Source organism: Chelonoidis abingdonii, chromosome 21 (assembly GCF_003597395.2).
Source record: "Chelonoidis abingdonii isolate Lonesome George chromosome 21, CheloAbing_2.0, whole genome shotgun sequence".
Classification (NCBI taxonomy): domain Eukaryota; kingdom Metazoa; phylum Chordata; order Testudines; family Testudinidae; genus Chelonoidis; species Chelonoidis abingdonii.
The window spans coordinates 14,064,320-14,089,551 of NC_133789.1; the positions used below are offsets into that span (position 1 = coordinate 14,064,320).

Sequence of the window (25,232 nt, forward strand, 5' to 3'; positions counted from 1 at the left end):
CTGGGACCCCGGCCTCCTGGGTGGGGATGGGCAGGAGGTGGCAAAACCCATATCCCTCAATGTTCTGTCTGATGGGCCCAGCCTTCCTGTCCTGTTCCAGTAACATCCTCCTTCCTTCCCCTGTGGGTTTCAGGCAGTCCGAGCCACCAACCGGGAAGCTCTCTGTATCTCCACTGTCCATCCAGCCTCTCAGCCTGCCCTGGGCCGGCCTGTGGTACGACAAGGAGCACGGTCCAGACTACCTGGTGGAAGCCCAGCGGGTCAGGACGTGGGAGTGGCGCACACTGACCAGGACTTGCCCCCTAGCAGGGACAGAGCTGTCTGGAGTCGTGAGGGGAGAACTGGCGCCTACTGGCTCAGTGCCCCCAGCCAGGAGTGGTTAGGATGTCCCAAGAAGAAGGTAAGGTGCTGAATGTCCGGGCTGACACGTTTCAGTCCAGCGGGGTGCTTCCCTCCCACCCTGTCCTCTGCCACTGCCTGGGGCAGCCACCACCTCTGCCACTGGGGAAACGAGCTTACAAACCCTTCAAGCAGCTATGACGCCTTTGACAAGGGGAGGTCGTTAGCTATTTGCCCGTTGGGCAGGCAAAGCCAGACCCAGCTCTGGGGGCTCTGCCCTTCCAGGGGTGCTTGAGCCCAGCATTTAGAGTTTATTTTGCAAAGTGTAACAGGATAGGAACTAAATCAACTCTGGTTTGAATGTAACAAATCTGTGGGTGCATGGGGATGCCGGAGCTGTCGCGATGGAGCACTCCACGGCCGTGCTGAGCCAGTGGGAACCAACATCCCGGGCCCGACTGAGCTAACAGAGAATTGCCCCAACTACGTGGGGTGTAGGGCCTGTGACTCCCAGTGAGCAGTGATGGCTCCCTGCCCTCCCTCTCCCATGGCACCGATAAGGTTTCTTCTCTCTCTGTCCCCATCTCCTCCTCTCCCTGGATCTCCCCTGTCTCCATGGTCACCCTCATCCTCTCACTGCCCTCCAGCTCCATCCTGCCCTGTTTCTCATGTTGCCGCAGTGCCCAGGGACCCGGGTTGTGCTAGGTGCTGTTACGGACCCCACAGACATGGTCCCAGCCTCCATGTGCTCATGACCCAGGATTTAGCCGATGCCCAACACAAACCCAACCTAGTCTCTGTTGGATGGAATAATTGGTCCCAGAGAGTCACAGGTGTTAACGTGACCACGTCCACACTGCATAACACCAAACAGTCAAACATGGGCTGGGCTTTGGTTTGAGTACAGAGACCTTGGTGGTACAGAGTACAGCGTCCCATGGCAAACACACCAGACTCTTCCTGCCCATGTCTGGACGTGGTTGGTTAAGCTAAACGAGAGAGAGAGACAGAGAAAAGAACAAATCCTAAAGCATTTGAAGTTGCAATTGAATGGTTCTGCAAAACCAACTTAACCCAAACTCCTCTAAGTCCCTCAATCCCGGATCCCCAGGATCTGTGCTGCTCTCCAGCTTTAAAATGTCCTTGGAGGAGTCTCTTCAGTGTGCCGGTCACCCAAGGAATCCTGCTCTTCCCTAAGGCCACACCTCCAAGGCTGAGCCTCTGCCCAGCAAGTTAGACAGCCTCCTGGTCACAGACGTTTAGGGTCTTCAGAGACCAGAGCCCCTCGGCAAGTGTGTGCAGTGAGGCCCTGCAGCCTTTTCAGAACAGAGCCGGGTTTGTCAGTTAGCTGGACGCAGCGTTGGGACGTCCTAGGGTCAGCACAGAGAAGCAAAGGATCAGACGAGTCCGGGTGCTGCACCCAGCCAAGCTGCCTTGGGACTCCTTTGGCTCTCTCTCTGCCATGTCTCTCCCAAGAACCCACCCAGTCACCCGACACCTTTCAGTCCATTGTCCAGCCCCTGCACACCCTTGCTGAGTTCCCATGCTCCACCTGCTGGAGAATCCCCGGGATAAGTGTCGGTTTCTCAGTTGTTTGGGCTTCCATGGTCTTTGTGGACCCTTCACTGATATGGGTCAGTTTCAGCCAGTTCTTTAACGATCCATTCATCCCACCCTAGACAGTCACCTGGCACCCGCCCCCCCATGTTTCCTGGGCAGCTTTTTAACCCTTTCACCACCACTGGGTAGCAAAGTACAGAGGGAAACTGAGGCACACCTAGGAATCATAAAAATATTACAGAACATTTCCACTTCGTCACACCCTGCTCCAGAAAGAGGATATTGGATAGAGCCTGTTATGCTTTGAGGGAAGGAAAGGGCTAGTTCTGCTGTTGAATTGCGAGTGGATCGCTGTGATCGGTGGTTACTTTGTCTTGTCAAAAGCAGGAAAGCAAAGGGAGAGAAGAGAGAAGTTGGGAAAACAGAAGTTTTCAGGGTCTGAAGCAGCAGGTCAGTGTGAGACGGACACTCTGGGCTAACATGACAGCTGTAGCTCTGGACCCAGTCTGAGACAATATCTGCTGGGCTGGGCAGGTCCCTTTTCCTGCATTAGTCCTGCTCAGGCAGGACAAAGCTGGATGGGCCATCTCCTCCCATCCGGCTGCTGCTGTCGGGCACAACTGGTCTCAGGACCCGGTGAAAAGCTGGAAGAGAGAGGACAAGAAAGGATAGTGGAGGACAGAAAGGGACGCACGAGGGGAGGGCAGGCAGAGCAGGACTCCTGGGTATCAGTCTGGGATCCTCGCTAATATGTCGCTCAGCTGTTCGTTTCCCGCACTGCCCTGTTTCTCTCCCTGCAGATGGGAGAAACAAGGAGGCTTTTGAATACCATGACGTTACAATAAACACCGTGGAGAAGGCTTCGGACCTGTACACCCAGCTGGAGAAACTTGGGGCGTAAGTCGATGGTGGGGTTCATTTGCAACAAGCAGACTTTGCAGTGCTGGGACAGTCTCGTCCCCAGAGATGCCCTGTGGCTCTGGCTTGCACAGCAGAAATGTCTCGGGGAGGGAGCGCTCCCTGTTCTGGCTGTGTGTGTGTTTATGGCAGAGTGTAATGGAGAGGCTCGAGACCTGGGTTCTCTTCCCAGTCCTGTCCTTGACCCGCAGGCAGGAGCGGCGCCACGGTTTTTGACGCCCGAGGCGAAGGGCCGGCTCTAGCCATTTCACCGCCCCAAGCTCTGCAGCTCGCCAGTCCTACGGCTTCAGTGGACCTCCCGCAGGCATCCCTGCGGAGGGTCCGCTGGTCTCGCGGCTCCAGCGGACTTCCCGCAGGCGAGCCTGCAGATGCTCCACCGGAGCCGCGGGACCAGCAGACCCTCCGCAGGGATACCTGCGGGAGGTCCACCGGAGCCGCCTGCCGCCCTCCTGGCAACTGGCAGAGCGCCCCCCGCTTGGCGCGCTGGGGCCTGAAGCCAGCTCTGCCTAGGCAGCGGTCCTTCCGCGCTCCCGGTCGGCGGTGGCAATTCTGCGGCGGGGGGGTCCTTCTGCGCTCCAGATCTTTAGGGCACTTCAGCGGCGGGTCCCGGAGCGAGTGAAGGACCCATCGCAGAATTGCCGCCGAAGACCCGGAGCGCGGAAGGACCCCCCACCACCGAATTGCTGCCAAGGGTGGCAAAATGTCACCCCCCCAAATCCTGGTGGCAGTCGCCTAAATGGAAGCGCCGGCCCTGCCCGCAAGGTAACCTCAGGCAAGTCACTTCCCTTCTCTGCCTCACTGTTTTCCCTTCCACCCCTTGGCCGCTCATGTTACCATCTCCCTGGGCAGAGGGAGGCTTCACTGTCTGTGCAGCACCCGGCACAACCAGGCCTCAGAGCACTAAAACAGCTAGTCTGTAAAGCTGTGCAGGTGCTCAGAGGCCACGGTGATGGGCCGAGCTGGCTGGGGGACAGGAAGGTGTCGATGTAAATGACCAGGTTTTTTCTGGCTGCATGGGAGAGCTGAAGCTCCTGGCCTTGGGCCCTGTTTTCCTATATTTCCTTGGCTTGTCGTGATTGGCTGCAGGGCCGTCCTTAGGCATATGCAACACACATTGCTGCTTAGGGCACTCGAAAATTTGGGGCACCGCTGGGACCAGAGGCGACAGCTTCTCATCTTGACAGGGGGTGCTCGATGCCTCTGCTCCAGGCCCAGCCCCTACTCCATCCCTTCCCCCAAACCCCAATCCCGCCTCTTTCCCGAGCGCGCCCCCATCCCTGTTTCTCCCCCTTCCTCCCGGAGCTTGAACGCCATGAATCAGCTGTTTGCGGCGCTCCGGAAGCGCTAGGAGGGAGGGGGAGGAGTTGGTAAGCGCGGGGCCGCCGGCACGAGAGGCACAGGGGGAGAGGGGCAGAGGTGGGGAGCTTGGTGCTGTGGGTGCTCCAGCAGGTAAGAGCAGGTCGACTCCTGCACACCCAGCACGCACTGCAGCCTCCTTACTAGGCAGAAGGCAGGGGCCGTATTCACAGAGCCGAATGCGCCGGCATAGGGGCACCAGTTTAACAATACTGCGTAAGGCCTGTGATACAGCATGGCCAGAAGGCAGCATAAGAGTATTAGCAGGGGGCCTTATTCCCTGCCAAGGGAGGAAGGTTTGCTTTAGATTAACTAGAACAGCTGTGGCCAATTAGAGCACCTGACTCCACTTAGAGCACCTGACTCCAGTTAGAGCACCTGACTCCAATTAGAGCACCTGACTCCAGTCATGGGATATAAACCCCTGCTTCAGTCAGACAGGGGGTGGTAGTTGAAGGAGAAAGGTTGGATTGGAGCAGAGTGCAGATTGCAGAAGAGAAGAGTTTGTCCAGAGAGAAATAGAAGGTTTGGAGGAGTGCTGCGGTGGATTGGGAAGCCCAACAGAAACCCTAGGTAAGGGGCACCAGGCTTGTATAGAAGAGAGGCGAGAAGCCCTTCACAAGCTGACGGGTATGAGAGAGAAGTAACCCAGGGGAAGAAACCGCTAGTCAAGTGGTTCACCACAACCCCAGGGCCCCTGGGTTGGGACCTGGAGTAGAGGGCGGGCCCAGGTCCCTCCCTCTCCACTCCCCTCCTCCAAGGACACTAGGGGAGTGATTAAGAACTGGTTCAGAGGCAAGCAATAGCGCCCTGAACCTACCCCAGAGAAGAGAGAGCGCGAGACCCAGAGAACAGTACCGGCAATTTGCCACAGGCCCCATAAATCCTAGGGGCAGCCCTGCCCAGACCCCTGGTTTAGAACCACTGCCAGAGAGGTACTGGGGCAGCATTTCCAAATCAAAATAGTTTGGGTTTCAAGAGTTTGGGCTATTGATGCAAATCAGCATTTCCCACTGAAAACAGAGGCTTTTTGTGCAAAACCAGTATGTGTGGCGCCCTCCTGTGAAGCCTCAAGCCAGAGGTGGGATCCAGGCCTGTGTGGACCCGATGTCTGAGCCACTGCAGCACGTCTCCCAAGAGCTGCATCAGTACTGCATTGCCATAGTGTAGGAGCCCCCAGACTCTTTACCTCCCCTGCCCCCTGCGCTGTCTCTCTTCCCCTTCCCCCAGGGGCCAAGGCCTGCCCCGAAGCGCAGCCGGCGGTGGGGCGCATTGCAATGGGGATGCCAGAGCCGCAGCCAGGCCGGGAGCCAAGGACTGAGGTCAGGGTGGGGACAGAGGTGAGGCTGGAAGCAGAACTCTAGCCAGGAACCAGGGCTACAGCTGGTGGTGGGGCTGGAGCTGGGCTAGGGGCAGAGCTGGGTGACACTTCCTCTCTGCTCCCCATGGGGGCTGGCCCAGGCCCCGCTGCACCCCCTGAACATTACTCCACTCCCCGTAGGGGGGTGCACCCCACAGATGGGGGACCACTGCCATAGAGCCTAGGAGATCCCGGCCCGGCCCAGGCCCCAAAGACAATCCCTGCCCCACAAAGCTGACAGTCGTGGTTCATTGTCGCTGTCTGCCAGCTGTTCTGCCCAGTTCTCCCCGGGGGATCCCAGCTGTCCAGTTCAATCCTGGTGCTGCTGGGACACACCTAGGAGCTGGCCTGGAGCTCCCCAGTCCCACTGCAAGCTGCTGCCCCAGCAGGCCAGGGTCCAGAAATGCAAGCTGCCTTGCTGGGCGGGAAGCAGGAGACCATTCCCTTTCTGGTCTCTCCCAGTGGGAAGTTCGGGATGGTTTACAAGCTGCAGGAGAAGGCCACTGGGAAGATCCGGGCGGGGAAATACTTCCGGACGCGGACACCCCAGGCGCGGGAGGCAGCCTGCAGGGAGGTGGAACTGATGAACCTGCTGCATCACCCCAGGCTGGTGCAATGCCTTGCGGCCTTCCAGAGCCAGGCGGAGCTGGTGATGGTGATGGAATAGTGAGTGGGGCGCACTGGGCAGATACGGGGGGTGGGTGGGAGTGGGGATCTGATTTGAGCAGCCTCAGCTGACTCGCTCGCTGCCTGGTGCACGGTGTGGGGGTGCAGGAGGCGAAAGGCACTGCTCTGTGCACAGGTGTTCCTGGCTGCACCTCGACGGGGATAGCGAACATCTCACCTCCGCAGGCTCCGGCCCTGCTGCCTTGGGCTCCTTGTTTTCTGGGGCATGTGTGCCCGGGAGGGACTCACAGATGATCGATCGGAGTTGAATGGGAGGCTGAGCCTAGAAGTGGGCAGTGTCTGCTGAGCCCCCAACCCCGCTTTCTGGCATTAGGAGTTCAGGCGGCTGCAGTGTGGGTGGTGCGAATCCAGGCTCTAGCAGAACCCCTGGCCTCTTCCTGCCTGAGACCTTCACCATCCAGAAGGGATAGCAAGGTGTGGGATTTCGAGATGGGCCAGTGCCCAGAGCTGCAGCCTCCAGCCCCTACTGGAAAGAAAGGGGTCGGGGTCGGGGTCAGGGAGGGCTGTACACACAGGTTTCTGGATTTGACTTCATGGGGTGTCTTTGCTCCCTGCCCCCAGGACACTGTGGCCAAGGGGCTTCTCAACCTGTTAGTTGAGTTCAGTGCCTGAGCCGAGCCCGTAGGTAGCGGGGTCTGGGTGCAGAATAGAGCCGGCCCTCGGAGGGAATTCCTAGGACAGGCTGCCCCTCTGCTCCTGGCAGCGTGGCGGGCGGGGAGCTCTTTGAAAGGATTGTGGATGACGACTTCGAGCACACGGAGCCCACCAGCATTCAGTACATGAGGCAGATCCTGGAGGGGATCCAGTACGTCCATCGCCAGAGCATCGTCCACCTGGACCTCAAACCCGAGAACATCGTCTGCGTCAGCATGAGCAGCCACTGGATCAAAATCATCGACTTCGGTCTGGCACGGAGACTGGGTGAGCGAGAGGGGCCCAGCTGCAGAGCCCTGTCCTGGGATCTCCCCTCTCGCTGTCCCAGAGCTAACGCCGCCTCCATAGGGGGAGGAGCCCTGATTCAGCAAAGCGCTGCTGCACATGCTTAACCTTAAGTATGTTTCTGAGTCCGTCCCTATTCAGCAAAACGTGAGTTTCAGACCAGCAGGCAGAGACTTCCCTGTGTGTCGGGAACAGGGGTGGGCAGAGGTGTCCCAGGAAATAACCAGCCTGACCCTTTACCCAAAACTGCAACCAAACCTGCCACAGTGGGGAGTCTCGGTTGGGCGTCCCCCTTGACACCCCTTGGGCCTGGCTCTGGGGGCACTGAGCTCCTGCATTTGCCTATGAAGTCAGTGGGAGCTGCCAGTGCCAGGCATCCTGGCAAATTGCCCCCCATCCCCCTTACAGCGAGGGCTCGCCCAATCCACGTTGAGCCTTGGCTTGCTTCTGTGGCTGTAGCTTTGCAGGGCACCTCCCTGGCTCTGGGTGGAAGCTAAAACCCCCAAGGAGGCTGGGGTTGGGGCATTTGGAGCCACGGGGACTTCCCTGCAATGTTTCCTGCCCACTTTTGTAGAGCGAAGACACAGGGCAGGGCAGTGGGCTGGCGCTCGGGGGATCGGGGTCTAGTCCCAGCTCTGCTGCTGGCATGGCACAGCCCCGCTCTGTGCTTAGTCTCCCTGTCTGTAACGTGAGGGTGACATTGCCCTTGCAGGGGAGTTGGGGGCTTTATTCCTGAAGGTCTGCAGAGCACTGGAGACCCACAGGAGCAAGGTGCCAAGTAGATCCCCACCTCGATTGCAAATTCAGCTCCAGCTCCATTTCAGTCACATGCCACCGGGGATGCAAAGAACTGGGCTCTGCCCATGCACCTTGGCACTGGAGAGCACCAAACCAGCTCTCAGCTCCTGCTGGGCTTAGGGGAGGGACAGTGCCTTGGGCGTAGACTGCAGTCCTCAGCTCCCTGGGCACGGTCAGAGTCAACGCGCCTGACTCTGGTGTCAGGCTGGCCCTTCAGAGCTGTAGGAGCTGGAGTAGACCAGCGCTTTATCCTAGGTGACCCTGGGCCTGTTTCCCCTTCTGCCCTTTGTGGATTCAGGCTGTCAGCTCCTGGGGCAGGGCCTGTCTCCCGCTGTGCAGCACCCTGCACAGGACTCCAGTACCAGTTATGGCCTCTCAGTGCTGCTCCCCTGCACTTGTGGGTAATTGCTGCTGCAGCACATTGCAATGGGGATGCCAGAGACACAGACACAGGGAGGCTGCGCTGCCCTCTTGCCGTTGCTGTGGCGAGCACGGTCTGCAGGGATGGGGATGCTGGACTGCTCCTCTCTTGCCCCTTCAGATCCGAACAGCCCCGTGAAGGTGATGCATGGCACCGCAGAGTTCATGGCCCCGGAAGTGATTGCCTTTGAGCCGGTGGGATTCACCACGGACATGTGGAGCATCGGCGTGATCTGCTACATCCTGTATGTTGCTCCCCATTAGCAGCCTGTGGGGCGGAGGTCCCGGCTGAGTGAGTAACAGCCTCTTCTCTTGCTCCTCAGGCTGAGTGGGGACTCTCCCTTCCAGGGAAACAGTGACATGGAGACGCTGCACAACGTCACAGCTGCCCAGTGGGAGTTTGACGAGGAGACCTTCTCAGAGATCTCTCAGGAGGCCAAGGACTTCATCAGCCAGCTACTGCAGAAAGACAGCCGGTAGAGCCGCTGATGCTGGGGGGAGGGAGAAGCGGTACTACCCAGAGTCTTCGGGCTGCGGGGGGTAGGAGGGGGAAGAGCACTCAAAGTGGGGGGGAGCGGCACCAGGAGTGGAGCTGCGGCTGGGGACTGAGAGGTCAGCCCTTCCCAACACACCTACCTCCTCTCCCAGCCCTGAGTAGGTGGTTGGGAGGGACAACCTCCATGGGGAGACAGGCCTTCCTGGGGGAGGGGATGGGAAGGCCTTGGTGTGGATGGGAGCCCAGATGGCAAGTAGGGGCATTTGCCAATGCCTGGGAGAATGGGTGACACTGGATAAGAACATCAGAACAGCCAGACTGGGTCAGACCAATGGTCCATCCAGATCAGTATCCTGTCTGCCGACAGTGACCAGTATCAGGTGCCGCAGAAGGAATGAACAGAACAGAGAATCATCAAGTGATCCATCCCCTGTCGCCTATGCCCAGCTCCTGGCAAACAGAGGCTACAGACACCATCCCTGCCCATCCTGGCTAATAGCCATTGATGGACCTATCCCCCATGAACTTATCTAGTACTTTTTTTAATCCTGTTATAGTTTTGGCCTTCACAACATCCTCTGGCAAAGAGTTCCACGGGTTGTGTGAATGATAACAGTATTGGCCACCTCCAGACATCAAAGACCATGAGTCAGAACCTTAAAAATCCTGAGACTGGCGCCACCAATCATGATTTAAAAAACATAGTTGATCCATGGGTTTTAGTCCGTCTTGATTTTATCGCTCCTTTATTCCTTCGTGTGTGTGCGTGCTCAGATGGAGACGTGCTGTATTCTGGAGGGCTCAGATATATTCAAGGAGGATTAGAACAAAGCTGATGCAAGACGGCTCAGTCTTTGTTTTATTTAGGTTAGCCCTAAGTGACAGGAGACTTATTTCAATAGCCTTGTAATGCTTCTGTTAATGGCTACAAATGTGGCTTATGACAAGCTGGGTAACTGACTAGGAGGACATGAGGGAGAAAAGACCATCTACTAACTCGCTAAGGCAAGAGAGAAATCAAAGGGGAGCATGAATGAGTTTGCTCATGTTAGAAATGAGCAGAGTGCATTGCAAACGAGTGGTGAATCAATCACTGAAGTCTGGAGTGACTGTTTGAAAGAGTGATGGGCAAGGAACTGAAGAAACTAAGAACTTGTGAGCCAAACCAGGGCATGATAGCCTTCAAGCAGGAGGAAGAAATTGCAGAGGCACTTAGGAAAATGACAGTGCACCTGGGCCAGATGAAGTACGGGTGGATGCGCTGAAGGCACAGGACAGGCATAGCGTATTTTACAAGTCTATTCAATTATATTCTTAAGAAAGAAAATGCCAGATGAATGACGTAAAATCCTTGTGGTACCCGGTTTTAAACCTACAGGAGATATTATACTGTGTGCTAATTATCGCCCAGTGAAGCTGATGTCATACACTATGAAAATATGGGAGAAGAATATTGAAAAGCATCTCTGTGGGACAGTTGAAATTTGGGAAGGTCACCGTGGATTTACGCTGGAAAGGAGTACAATTGATGCTCTATATGTCTGTGAATCCTCATGGAGAAGTTCAGAGAAAAAAAACGGTCTTTGTGGGTTTGGAGAAGGTGTACGATCATGTCGCAAGAGAATTAGTTTGGTTTAGTTAGTGTCAGAGAAGTGTGCTGGAAGGAGGTCTTTGTCTTGTCCAGGCTACATGCAATGGAGTGACTATCATAACCAAAACCAAATGAGACTACAGCTGAGATTTCCAGAAAATGCTGGCCTGCATCGGGATCAGCTCCGAGCCCTGCTTTGTTTGCCATTGTCTTGGATGTGATAAGTGAGACTATATGAAGGGAGCCTTGGAATTTGCTATTTGCTGATGACTTAGTGATATGTGCAGAGGATTGGGAGGCCCTGCAAACCAACTTTGAACAGTGGCAACACAATTTTGAGCAGGCTGGACTTAGAGTGAACATTGGTGTGATAACTGAGAGAGGAGGACTCCCCAGAAAGGATGTTGCGAACACCTGAGAAACACAAAACGTTCTCTATCTGTTTCACATTCTCCTAGTGTTTTTCAATCAAGATTTATGTGAGTGGCCCAGATCTCTCCATGCAAGAATATCTTTACAACCTCAACCACTTCACCCCAATAGCTAAAAATAATTCACTTCAATTTTTAATTATTCTTTCCTCCCCTCACCTCTACTCCTCCTACTGTTCTTCACCCCCTTTCCAGGACCAGGGGGAGAGCTCCAGGAGCTCCTCACCTGCTCTGTCACTATCCAGGCAGGTGCTGGGGGCAAGAGGTGAGCAGCAGAGCCACTGTCCTGTCCCCATTGCTCCAAGGGGTGTTGGGTCGCACTGAGCTGCTAGGGTCTTTGCTCCTCTCCCCACCCTCCTTCTGGGGCAGCGAGTGGAGGGGACAGACTGTGCTGGCTTCTGGTAGGGCTGAGCTTTGTGAGTAGCTGGAGCGTCTCCTGGCATCTCCAGATGGATTCTGGTCCCTCCTGGAATCTGTCACTGCAGAACATCAAGAGTTGGCAACATTGGGATAAATGGAAATCCCAGAAGGCACATAGGGCCCCGTGCCCTTGGGGCCTCTGGGGAGGGCAGCGCGCCTGTGGGAGCAGGAGCCAAAGAGACAAAGCCACAGGCGTTGCCACCCCCTTGCCCTTCGCCCCCCCACAGCTCACACCAAGACCAGAGCGTTCTGCTTCCCATGCCTGGAGCCCAGGCCAGTGGGGCCTGTGAAGGTGGAGCTGTCACTGCCTTGACCTCCTCCCCGGCCGCAGAGCCTGGCACCCACTGCAGAGATCGCTGCCCATCTCCAAAGGGCGGCAAGTCAGTGCCAGCTCTCCTGAGCGACAGAGCTGCACTAACCCCCCCATGCTGTCGCCCCCAGCCGCCGGCTGCCCAGCGACCAGGCCCTGGTGCACCCCTGGCTACGGAAGACTGAGCAGAGCGACAAGAAGATTCTGTCCAAGGAGAGGATGAGGCGATTCCTGGCCCACCAGAAATGGCAGGTGCGCTTGGTGCTGGGTTTTAGTGCCGGCTGGCACCTACTGGACAGGGTGTGGCCTGTGCTCTGCGGGGGCCATGAGATGAGCCTGTTGGGAAAGGGGCTTCAGGAGACAGCTCCCCCCTGCCATGGAGCCAGGGCTGCCCAGGCCGTTGTCCTCTGGGGGCAGAGAGGTCTCCTGGCCTTCGGCGCTGGCGCGGGCCAGGCTGTGCTCGGGACCTGTGCGGGTAGGGGAGTGATAGCTTGTTCCCAGCCAGCTGGGATTGGAACCTTCTCTGCTTCTTTCTTCTCTAGAAAACAGGCAACGCCGTGGTGGCCCTGCGGAGAATGTCCCGGCTGGCCCACAAGCTGGATGACCCCGTGACCATCCCCAGTGCCCAAGAGAAGGGAGGTAATGGCCCAGCCTGTCAGAATGTGTGTTAACCCCTCCACACACACACCCGCGCAACCGGCACAGGGTCCTTGTCCACACCCCGGGGCCCTTTGACTCTTAGCCCTGCCTTCCCTGTCACATCTACTAGCTCACCCAGCTATGACTCCTGCCTCCACGCAACCAGCAGCCTCTCCTGCCCATCCTCCCTCTCCTCCAGCCCCCAGGCTATCCGCCATGCCCAGCATGCCAGCCTCTGCCTCAGAGCCCACCTGCTGCGATCCCCCGATTTCCCCACCAGCTCACTCTCCTGCTCCACTCCTGGCGTCGTTCTTCCCACATTCGCCCTGGTGAAATGACAGCTCGGTGCTGAGAGATGGCAAAAGCTTAGTTCCCCCGTGGTTCTCTGGCCCCAGGCAGGCTGTGTTTAGTTTAACTGTACGAAAGCTCTGGATGAAATACAGACCTGCAGCTGGACAGGTTTGTGGTCACTGATTTCTCGCGGAAGGATGGTGGCAGCTGAAAAGCTCTGTGTCCCGCCCAACACCCACTGTGTTAACAATCCCATTGTGCCTGGGGAATGTCACCATCCTAGTAGAGCCTCATCACTGAGAGAGGTCCTCTCTGGAGCAGTCCAAGCCCATCTACTGCAGGCTTGGAGGATCAGGCTGTTGACAATGAGTCCTGGAGTGATGGGCTGTATGTTAAACGTATGCCACTTAACTGGTGAGCTGGTGTCTGCAGACCCAGCTGGAGGTCTTGCATGGCTGCATTTCCTCCTGGCACAGAGCACCACAGCAATCCAGCCTCAGTGCCTGGATCAGTGGGGCCAACCCCACATCCTTCACTCTGTTACTAGCTAGAGCCAGGAGAAGGCATTTTAGCAGCTGTTGGGTTATCTGTCGCTCAATAGGTATCTAGTTTGAGCAGTCTGGAAAAACTCCAGGGCTGAGATCCATCTTAGCAAGCTCAGGCAGATGCCCTCAAGGGAAGGGGATGCTGCAGGGCTGGCTAGCTGTTCAAACTGATTTTTCCTTGACCCATTGACTTCACTGCCATCTTGCCTCAGTTTTCATGGATTCATAGGATTTTTTGTTTTATTTTAAGACCAGAAGGATCCCTGTGATCATCTAGTCAGCCCCCCTGCGTGACACAGCATAGAACCTTCTTGGACTGATTCCCACTTAGAATCCACTAACTGCCATTGCAGATCTTTTAGAAAAGGTATCCAGTCTTAATTAAAAACCTGCAGTGATGGAGAATCCAGAACAGCCCTCAGTAAGGTTGTTCCAGGGGCTAATTCCTCTCACTGTTAGCAGTGCGTGCCTTATTTCTGCTGTGCATGTGTCTAGCTTAATCTTCCAGCATTGGATCTTGTTAGCACTTTATCTGCTAGATTGAAGAACCCTCTCCTGTTAGAAATCTCCTCCCTAGATAACTACCTGCATGCTGTCATCAAGTCCCCCCTTAACCTCCTCTTTGATAAGGTAAATAAGAACAGAAGAATGGCCAGACTGGGTCAGACCGATGGTCCATCTAGCCCAGTATCCTGTCTCTGACAGTGATCAGTGCTAAATGCCTCAAAGGGAATTAACAGAACAGGGCAATTCACTGAGTGATCCATCCCCTGTCCTCCAGTCCCAGCATCTGGCAGTCAGAGGCTAGGGACACCCAGAGCACGGTTTTGCGTCCCTGGCCGTCTTGGCTAATAGTCATTGATGGCCTTATCCTCCATGAACTTATCTCATTCTTTTCTGAACCCAGTTATGTTTTTGGCCTTCACAAAATCCCCTGCCAATTAGTTCCCCGGGGTGACTGTCCATTGTGTGGAGAAATACTTCCTAGCCAAAAACTCAAGAGGTAATGACAAAATGTTTAAGTACATCAGAAGCAGGAAGCCTGCTAAACAACCAGTGGGGCCCCTGGACAGTCGAGATACAAAAGGAGCACTTAAAGACGATAAAGTCACTGTGGAGAAACTAAATGAATTCTTTGTTTCAGTCTTCATGGCTGAGGATGTTAGGGAAATTCCCAAACCTGAGTCGTCCTTTGTAGGTGACAAATCTGAGGAATTGTCACAGACTGAAGTATCATTAGAGGAGGTTTGGGAATTAGTTGATCAACTTAACAGTAACAAGTCACCACAACCAGATGGCATTCACCCGAGAGTTCTGAAAGAACTCAAACGTGAAATTGCGGAACTATTAACTATGGTTTGTAACCTGTCTTTTAAATCAGCTTCTGCACCCGATAACTGGAAGATAGCTAATGTAATGCCAATATTTAAAAAGGGCTCTAGAGGTGATCCTGGCAATTACGGACCAGTAAGTCTAATGCCAGCACCGGGCAAATTAGTTGAAACAATAGTAAAGAATAAAATTGTCAGACACATAGAAAGACATACATTGTTGGAGGCAAAGTCAGCATGTTTCTGTGAGAAAATCTGTTTACTAATCTATTAGAGTTCTTTGAAGGGGTCAACAACATGGACAAGGGGATCCAGGGACATAGTGTACTTAGATTCCAAGAAAGCCTTTGACAAGGTCCCTCACCAAAAGCTCTACGTATTAAGTTGTCATGGGATAAGGAGGTCCTTTCATGGGTTAAGAACTGATTAAAAAGACAAGGAACAAAGGTAGGAATAAATGGCAATTTTCAGAATGGAGAGGGGTAACTAGTGGTGTCCCAAGGTCAGTCCTAGGACCAATCTTATTCAACTTATTCTTAATGATCTGGAGAGGGGTGTTACGTGCCTAAGTGCTCTGCGGAGAGGGAACACCACACACACAGTGAGTGATATGGCTTTTATGAAGGTGAGGAAAAACACACCCGCAACGGGGACTCGGCACGTTGCTAGTCAAGCAGGGAACGAGTCCAAAGCAGCAAACAGATCCTACTAAATATAACTTTAGTATAGCTGTAAAAACTCATACATAGGCATGTGGGAGCTTTCCACAACTGAACTATCTTTAATGGCAAAGGCCAGGCTTTTCTAAACACGCTGGCCTTCCAGGCTGAGCTGCAAAGAGCATTTGCTAGCACAAACACCCTTTGTAACTGTCCCTGAGAAGGCGAACAGCCTCAGCTAACCACCATGACAAAATCTTCCGCAGTCCCTTACAAGGGGTAAACAGTGAAAGTGGCAAAGTTGCAGATGATATAATTGCTCAAGATAGTTAAGACCAAAGCAGACTGTGAAGAACTTCAAAAAAGATCTCAACAAAATAAAGTGATTGGCAACAAATTGGCAAATGAATTAATGTGGACAAATATAAGTAATGCACATTGGAAAAAATAACCCAACTTACATGCTAATACGGGGTGCTATTTAGCTACAACAATCAGGAAAGTTTGGAGTCATGGGATAGTTCTCTGAAACGTCCACGCAGTGTGAAGCAGCAATCATAAAGGCAAACAGGATGGCAAACTGAGGAGAGTTGGCGTTTTTCAAAGGGACACTATTAAGGGCCCAAAGCAGCTATTCCACTGGGTAGGAAAAGATAGAAAATGTGGCAAAGACCAGCTTGGCTTGACCATGAGATCTCTGCATGTTCTAAAAAAAAAGGAGTCATATAAACTAGGACAAATTACAAAGGTGAATAATAGGCAAACAACATAGGAATGCGGGGGCAAGTTAGAAAGGCAAAGGCACAAAATGAGCTCAGACTAGCCACAGAATAAAGGGAAACAAGAAGGTTTTTAATCAATCATTAGAAGCAAAGGAAGACCAAGGACAGAGTAGGCCCACTGTCAGTGAGGACGTAGAAACAATAACAGGAAACTTGGAAATGGCAGAGTGCTTAATGACTTCTTTGTTTCGGTTCACCGAGAAGTCTGAGGAATGCCTAACAGAGTGATGCAATGGAAGGGGCACGTTAGAAGATAAAATAAAAAAAGAACAAGTTAAAAGTCACTAGAAAAGTTAGATGCCTGCAAGTCACCAGGGCCTGATGAAATGCATCCTAAATATCAAGGAGCTATAGAGGAGTATCTGAGCCTCTAGCTATTGTCTTTGGAAAATATGGGGAACAGGAGAGATCCAGAAGACTGGAAAGGCAAATTGATAGTGCCCATCTATAAAAGGGAAATAAAAACATCCAGGAACTACGACCAGTTAGTTCAGGGTCCCACGCAGTGCCAAGGATGCCATCTAAAGCACCCACGTCCTGGCGGCAGTGGAGCATCTGCTGAATGCCGCCGAATTTCTGTGGCATTTCAGCAGCGACGCCTCTCGATGACGCCACTTGCCACCGACAAGTGACGTCATCGAGAGGCGTCGCTGCTGAATGCTGCAGAAAATGGGGGCATTTCGGCGTGGTGCTCCACACCACCATGGTCCTTCATTGGGCCTGCCAGATGAAAGGTGGGGACCACTGAGTTAGTTTAACTCTATGCCAGGAAGATAATGGAGCAAAATAATTAAGGAAATCATCTGCAAACACTGGAGGTGGTAAGTGATGGGAATAACCATCTGGATTTGTAAAGAACCAATCAGGTCAACCAATCTGATAGTTCTTTGATAGGATAACGGTCTGTGAATAAGGGAGAACGGTGGCTGTGTTATCTAATTTTAGTAAGGCATTGAGAGGGTCTTGCATGATATTCTTATCGATAAACTAGGCAAATACAACTTAATGGGGCCTACTATAAGGTGGGTGCATACCTGCTGGATAACCGTACTCAGGATAGATATTATGGTTCCTAATCCTGCTGGAAAGGTATAACAGTGGGGTCGCAGGTCTGTTTTGGGACCGACTCTGTTCAATATCTTCATCACGACTTAGATGTTGGCATGAAGGATGCTTATTAAGTTTGCGATGATACCAAACGGAGGGATTGCAATGCTTTGGATGATAGTGTCATAATCAATAGTATGGAAATTGGAGAAATGGTCTGGATAAAACAGGATGACGTTTAAGACATGCAAAGTGTCTCCACTTAGGAAGGAACATCAGTGTCACACATACAGAATGGAAAGACACTGTCTAGGAAGAGAACGGCAGAAGGGATCTAGGGGTTATAGTGGACTACAAGCTAAATATGAATCAACAGTGCATGCCTTTGCAAAAAAAAGCAAACATCATTCTGGATGTATTAACGGGTGTGGGAGCAAGACACGAGAAGTCATTTTCAGCTCTACTTCTGCGCTGGTGCTGCTGGGTTTGTGTCCGTTCTGGGCACCGCATTTCAAGAAAGATGTGGAGAAATTGGAGAGGGCCAGAGAAGAGCAACAAGAATGATTAAGGTCTTGAGAACATGACCTATGAAGGAAGACTTAAAGAATTGGTTTGTTTAGTTTGAAAAGAGGAGACTGAGAGGGCACGATAGCCGTTTTCAGGTATCTAAAAGGGTGTTATAGGAGGTGGGAGAAAACTTGTTCATCTTAGCCTCTAGGATAGAACAAGAAGCATGGGCTTAAACTGCACCAGGAGGTTTAGGTGTTTAGGAAAGATCCTAACTGTCATGATGGTTAAACACTGGATAATTTGCGTAGGGAGGTTGTGCAATCTCCATCTCTGGAGATATTTAAGAGTAGGTTAGATAAATGTCTATCCGGATGGTCTGACAGTATCTGGTTCCTGCCATGGAGCAGAGGGACTGACTCAATGATCTCTTGTGACACAGTGAGATAGTTCTTATGTTCTTTGGTACTGAGTGAGAGTATTGACTGGGAAGGTGGCAGGGAGTTTTGCTGGGACTGTCTGCACTGGGATGGGGAGACTTTACCTGAGCATGTAATGAGAACCCAGGGGGGTTTGAGGCCAGGTGATATCTTTGCCCAGGAACTGAACAAGGCAGAGGGAGAGGCTGATGAGAGCCGGAGGAGTTTCAGTTTGGAGCGGGATGGATGAGACAGGGAGGGAGCCCAGATGAGGCTTTGGCCTTCCAAAAGGGCTCTGGCCTCCTTGCCCCCCCATGTGACGGACTAACTGGGGGGTCTGTTGTCTGTACCTGCTGACCTGTTTCGGACTGTGTTCCAGCCATCTAAATAAACCTTCTGTTTTACTGGTGGCTGAAGGCATGATGTGCAGGAACCGGGGGTGCAGGGCCTTGTCTGCCCCACTCGGACAACTCCTTCAAGGGTCCCTCCAGTCTAGCTCTATGCAAGTTAAGAAAGGGTAGAGATAAGATGGAGATATCTATTGGCCTTATATATAACATGGTGCGCCAATCTTGATATGCTACAGATTGTGGTCTCCTCATCTCAGAAAAGATATACTGGCATTAGAAAAGGTTCAGAGAAGGGCAACTAAAATGATTAGGGGTTTGGAACAAGTCCCATATGAGGAGAGATTAAAGAGGCTACGACTTTTCAGCTTGGAAAAAAGAGACTCAGTGGGAATATGATAGACGTATATAAAATCATAAGTGGTGTGGAGAAAGTGAATAAGGAAGTTATTTACTTGTTCGCATAATATAAGAACTAGGGACCACCAAATGAAATGAATGGGCAGCAGGTTTCAAACAAATAAAAGAAAGTTCTTCAAACAGGGCACAATCAATCTGTGGAACTCCTTGCCTGAGGAGGTTGTGAAGGCTGGGACTATAACAGCATTTAAAAGAGAACTGGATAAATTCATGATGGTTAAATCCATAAATGGCTATTAGCCAGGATGAGTAAGGAATGGTGTCCCTAGCCTCTGTTTGTCAGAGGATGGAGATGGGTGGCAGGAGAGAGGTCACTTGATCATTACCTGTTAGATTCTCTCTCTCTGGGGCACCTGGCATTGGCCTGCTAAACCCAGGGTTGTGAGTTCAATCCTTGAGGGGGCCATTTAGGGAACTGGGGTAAAAAAAAGTCTGGGGATTTGTCCTGCTTTGAGCAGGGGGTTGGACTAGATACCTCCTGAGGTTCCTTCTAACCATGATATTCTATGACAGAATACTGGGCTGGATGGACCTTTGGTCTAACCCAGTATGACTGTTCTTATGTTTGTGTTTAAACCTGCTGCCTGTTAACTTTGTTGGTGACCCCTGGTTCTTGTGTTCTATGAAGGGGTAAATAACACTTCCCTATTCATTTCTCCACACCAGTCATGATTTTATAGACCTCTGTTATATCCCGCCTTAGTCATCTCTTTTCCAAGCTGAAAAATCTGTCTTATTAATCTTTCCTCATATGGAAGCTATTTCATTTTGATGCCCTTCACTGTATATTTTCATTTCAATTCTAACACCCCTTTTGAGACAGGAGGGCCATGAATGTACATAGTGGCATTATATTTTCTATCTTCCTTTTGATCCCTTTCCTAATGGTTCTTAACAATCTGTTTGCCTTTTTTGACGGCTGCTGCACATTGAGTGGGTGTTTCCAGAGAACTCTCCATAAAGACTCCAAGCTCTCTTTTAGTGGTAACAGCAATTTAGACCCCATCATTTTATATGTAGAGTTGGGATTATGTTTTCCAATGTGCATTACTTTGCATTTATCAACATGGAATTTAATCTCCCATTTTCTCACCCAGTCACCTAGTTTTGTGAGATCCCTTTGTAACTCTTCTCAATCTGCTTTGGTCTTAACTTTTTTGAGTAGTTTTATATCATCTGCAAACTTTGCCACCTCACCCCCTTTTGCAGATCATTTATGACTAGATTGAACAGCGCTGATCCCAGTACAGATCCTTGAGGGACCTAAGATCCCTCTAAGCTGTGTGGCCACACGGCCATGCAGCAGGCTATCAAGGGCCGCACAGGCCCACAGCCACAGGGCCTGGGTTGAAGAGGCACCTCTCCCCTGGCCCAAGCCCTGGCCCTGGGCTGCTGCAGCAAGAGATTGCTGGGGGGAGTCCTCTCTCCCCGCCATAACCTTGGGGCAGCCTGCACCCCTAACCCCTCATCCTTGGTGCCACCATGGAGCCCTTACCCCAAGCCAGAGCCCTCACCCTCTGCACCCCAACTCTCTGCCCCAGCCCTGAGCCCCCTTTCACACTCCGAACCCCTTGGCCCCACCCCCACCACACATCACTTCCATATTGGTACACATACAAAATTAATTCTGCACATGGATGTAAAAAATTAGAGGGAACATTGTGGTGGACTCCCTTATTTATCTGTCTCCACTGTGAAATTTATTTTCTGTCTTTTAACCATTACTGAGCCATGAGAAGATCTTCCTTCTTATCCCATGACTGCTTAAGCCTTTGGTGAGAGACTTTGTCAAAGGCTTTCTGAAAGTCCAAGTACACTATATTCACTGGATCACCCTTGTCCATGTGCTTGTTGACCCCCTCAAAGAGACTGGTGAGGCATGATTTCCCTTTACAAAAGCCACATTAACTCTTCCCCAGCATATCGTGTCCATTACCTGTCTGATAATTCTGTTCTTTAGTATAGTTTCAACCAATTTTCCTGGTACTGAAAGTCAGGCTTACTGGCCTGTAACTGCCAGGATCACCTCTGGAGCCTTTGTTAAAAATCGGCATCACATTAGCTACCCTCTAGTCATCTGGTGCAGAGGCTGAGTTAAGCAACAGGACACATACCACAGTTACTAGTTCTGCTGTTTCATCTTTGAGTTCCTTCAGAACCCTTGGGTGACACCATCTGGGCTTGGTGACGTGTTACTGTCTAATTTATCTGTTTGTCCCAAAACTTCCTCTAGTGACACCTCAGTCTGGGACAGTTCCTAAAAAGAATGTCTCAGGTGTGCGAATCTCCCTCGTGTCCTAGATGGGGCTCCTCCAGACTCTCACAGTAAAGCAGGTTTTCTAATCCTTTATTCATTCTCATGGTTCTTCTCTGAACCGCTTCCAATTTACCAATATCCTTCTGGAACTGGGGACACCAGAGCTGAACACACCAGTGGCATCATGCCAGTGCCAAATACAGAGGTAACACAGCCTTGTTCATGTTTCTCAGAATCTCATTAGACCTTTTGGCCACAGTATCGCACTGGGAGCCCACGTTCAGCTGATTATTCACTATGACCTCTGAGTCTTTTCCAGAGTCCCTGCTTCCCAGGATACGGTCCCCTGTCCTGTAAGTATGGCCTGTGTTCTTTTTTTTTGGAGAGATTTACATCTAGCTATATTGAAATGCATGTTGTTGAGCTCTCTCTGTGACCTGTCCTCTTCCTTATTTACCATTCCTCCAATTTTTGTGTGACCTGCAAACTTTATCAGTGAGGATTTTATCTTCTAGGACCTTGAGACAAATATTAAATAGTATAGGGCCAAGAATGAATCCCTATGACTATGCCCTGTTCAACTGCATTTAGTGCAACCGCTGCTGGAAGACTGTTAGGAGTGGATGTTTGACTGATTGGTCAGATAGTGTCAAAAATGGTCAAATATTTTAAAGTGCTAATTATTAGAACAGTAACAAAGCAGAGTAAGAATTTATGATCTCCAATAAGTGAGACTTAGGGCTGATCTACATTACTGCTTAAGTTGATGTAACTTATGTCACTCAGGTGTGTGACGATGACACCCCCCTGAGCGATGTAACTTACATTGACTTAAAGCAGCCTCCGCACATTGGCGGGAACCGCTCTCCCGCCCACGTAGCTTCCGCCTCTCACGGAGATGGACTTTGCCGATGGGAGAGCGCGTCTTCACCAGGAGCGGCGCAGCTGCATTGGAGCAAGTGCGCCAGTGTAGTGCGGCCGAATAGACTTGCCCTTTGATACTTGCACCTAATTACAAAAACCAAGACTTTTCACTCAGAAAAATGTGAAACAGTGAAATGAAGCTTTGAAAATGAAAATAATTATCAGCTGTAGTTATAAAAGAGGAATGAAATGAAACAGAAATAGAACACCCAGAACAACTGTAGAAGACTCTTCAAGCTACTTAACGGCTGTGCATCTGTTCTCTTTCTGTTGGGGGAGGAGGGTTAGTGACTGTAACCCCTCCCCCACTCCCTTGGGAGTTAAGTTCGATGGGTTTGTCTAGTCAGGTTGACTGTAGACTCTTAGAGGCAGAGACTGTGTATTTTTCCATATTTAATGTGCTTTGTAAACCACCATGTACATTGATGGCCCGGTGTACAAAGAAAGATACATATAGGATGTCTGCTCTAGAAGATTCCAACCAATCAAGATGCTCAACTTTCAATTAGTTCAACTTTTTTCCCAAAAAGGTGGCATTAGTATGTATTGAAGTGGGTGGTCAAGACATTTAAGGAGGCTTGCCAACAGCTAGCACCATGATGCAATGAAAAAAAATAGGTCATCACCTTCATCGGGACATCCTTGCTGTAATATTTGACGATATTTGGCCATGGTTAATAATAGGCAGTCAACTGACTAATCAATTGACTGGCTTGTCGAGCCGATACCGTGTCCAGTTCGGGTGTCAGCAGTTCCAGAAGGATGTTGATAAAACTGGAGAGGGTTCAGAGAAGAGTCATGAGAATGATTAAGGGATTTGAAAACATGCCTGGTAGTGATAGACTCAAGGAGCTCGACCTATTTTAACAAAGAGAAGGTTCAGAGGTGGCTTGATCACAGCCTATAAGTACCTACATGGGGAACAAATATTTGGCAATGGGTTCTTCAGTCTGGCAGACAAAGCTATGACAAGAGCCAATGGCTGGAAGTTGAAACTGGCCAAATTCAGACTGGAAGAAGATGTACATTATTAACAGTGAAGGTAATTAACCACTGGAACACCTTGCCTAGAGTCGTGGTGGATTCTCCATCGATGGAGATTTTTGAACAAGACTGGATGTTTTGTTGATTTGCTCTAGTAGTTCAAACAGGAATTAATTCAGCTAGTCTGATCTCCTATATAACACAGGCCACCATCGGATTGCGCTGATCACCATGGTCCCTTCCGTAGGTGCCGACTCTGTGGGTGCTTTGGGGATGGAGCACCCATGGGGAAAAATGCCCCCCCCCAACTCCAGCTCACCTCCGCTCTGCCTCTGCCTCCTCCCCTGAGCACATTGCCGCATCCTGATTCTCCCCACTCCCTCCCAGGGCTTGTGTCGTGAAACAGCTGTTTCACGCAGCAAGCCTGGGAGGGAGGGGGGAGGAGGGGAAACCTGGTGTGGCTGGGGGAGGAGGCAGGGCCGGGGAGGGGATTTGGGTAGGGGTCCAATAGGGGCAGGGAGGGGCAGAGTTAGGGTGGGGACTTTGGGGCAGAGGTGGAGTCAGGGCGGGGCCGGGGACGCAAGCACCCACTGGTGCAGAAAAAAGTTGGCACCTGTGGTCCCTTCTGCCCTCGAGACCCATCAGTTTGTCAGTCTTTGATCCATGTGGGCCAAGTTCATTTTGTATCGTTCTAGTTTTATAATCAATAGACTCAGATTTTGCTGCAGCCACCTGCTCTGCATATGAACCTTCACATACTAACATGTCACTTCCCCCCACCACCGTCCCCGGTCCCCAGAGCTGGGCCACAGCCAGGAAGAGGATCAGATCTTTACCTTCCTGCCTCAGCAGATCAAGCAGGGTCCCAGCATGGAGCCACTGAAGGACCAAGTGGCAGTGGAAGGCAGCAGTACCTGCCTCCAGTGGCACGTTGAAGGTAACTTCCTATGAAAACCTGCAAGGCTGCCCACCCACTCAATGCCTGAAGTCATTGGAATGACCTTGGAGCATGTCTCCTGGCAGGGTGCTCGCCCTCAGGGGCAGGCTCTGCAGGACCTAAATCGCTTTTGTGCAACAGGAGAAGCCTTGTGCACGAATGGGGACTGCACATTTGTTAATGCAGTATCCCTCTGCTGTCTGTAGCCTGACAGCTGTGTGCTTTGAACTCTCGCAAGCTAAGCCGTGTCGGTGCTTGGATGAGACTTTCGTGGGATACCTTGGCATTCTAGGAAAGGAGGCATTGATGCACTAGGTGGTTATCTTGTGCTGGATTAATGCCTGGCGCCATGTTGCTGAATGTGTCTGTCCCTGTAGAGGACACAGCAGTGCCACACTAATTGCAGGGTGGTTAGGGACCTGAGAGGCTGTGATGTGAGACCCAACTTGGAAGACTCAGTAGGGTCAGATAAACATCTCAAAATTCTGGGTGGCCCAATGGACCTTTGACCCATCACTGTGGCCTTCTTCCCTGGCAGGTTTTCCCCACCCGGAGGTGACGTGGCTCTGGAACAATGCCCCTGTCCAGGAATGTCTTCAGCTTCCCATCGACTGCGAGGAGAATGGAAGCTGCTCCCTTGCCATTGCGAGGCTCTCGGTGGAGGACACAGGGCACTGCGTGTGCAGTGTGGGAGGGGAGGCAGAATGCAGTGCCAGGCTGATGGTACAGAGAGGTAGCAACATGCAGATGCCAAACACAGAAGAGGGCCCTGGAACTGACCAGCAGTGAGAGCAACAGGCCATGGGCTTTCTGCCCGGCATTGGCGGCATGGCCTACAGGGGGCTTTTTGCTTCCAGTCCAGCTGTTTCCCTCATCCGTCGTTACGTTTAACTCCATCGCTGGGCTCCGGGAGAGAACCCTGCTGCTTTCCACTGGGCCAGGACATGGCAGGCAGCCACAGCTTGGACAAGATGGGCCCAATCCGCAGTCCCCAAACATGCAAATCCCCAGTCAATCCATTTCACTGTGCAGGGAGTCTGGCCTGGGACGATCGAGCCCAAAGTGCCTGGACCAGCCTCTCTGCTTCCACCTCCCCTCTGCCAGGCTGGGCACTCGTGGCCCAGTCACAGGACAGCACAGGGCAGGGGAGGGTGGATCTCCCTTAAACTCTGCAACCCCTCTGAGCAGGGGCAAAGCTGGTCCCGCTGCCCCACCGAACACGAGGCAAAGTACAAGCCAAGGGGGAGGTTGCTCCCGCCCCCCAATGATGGTAACAAACTCAGCTGCAAATCTCATTAAATCCCAATATCCTGGCTTCAGCCAGCGTATGTAGCGTGTGGGGTCACTCAAGTGTCAAGTGTTTTTGTTAGAATGGATCCAGCCTCCATGCCCACCCCTGCAGCTGGCTGAGGGGCTGACGGAACGAACACACCTTTTGGCCCATAGGGACCAGCAATCACTTAGACGTGCTATCCCTGCCCGCGGGCTCCAGCCACTCTCCTGCCTTCGTGTTCCTAG

The 25,232-nt window shown here is 52.0% G+C and overlaps 1 protein-coding gene across 1 annotated transcript; it reads left to right on the plus strand.

Moving 5' to 3' along the window:
- The first annotated feature begins 371 nt into the window (after positions 1–371).
- LOC116834662 (myosin light chain kinase, smooth muscle-like) lies at positions 372–24,832 on the plus strand. The gene is made up of 10 exons (XM_032796914.2): positions 372–400; positions 2,700–2,796; positions 5,996–6,199; positions 6,924–7,141; positions 8,499–8,622; positions 8,701–8,853; positions 11,757–11,877; positions 12,168–12,264; positions 23,577–23,714; positions 24,253–24,832. Exons 1-10 carry the CDS (start codon positions 385–387, stop codon positions 24,501–24,503), a joined length of 1,419 nt encoding a protein of 472 aa, XP_032652805.1. The 5' UTR covers positions 372–384; the 3' UTR covers positions 24,504–24,832.
- The last annotated feature ends 400 nt before the right edge of the window (positions 24,833–25,232 follow it).

Coding starts and splice junctions, on each gene's coding strand:
- LOC116834662 (XM_032796914.2), top strand. Junction 8,854..11,756: donor CTACTGCAGAAAGACAGCCG/GTAGAGCCGCTG, acceptor TGTCGCCCCCAG/CCGCCGGCTGCCCAGCGACC. Junction 11,878..12,167: donor TGGCCCACCAGAAATGGCAG/GTGCGCTTGGTG, acceptor TTTCTTCTCTAG/AAAACAGGCAACGCCGTGGT.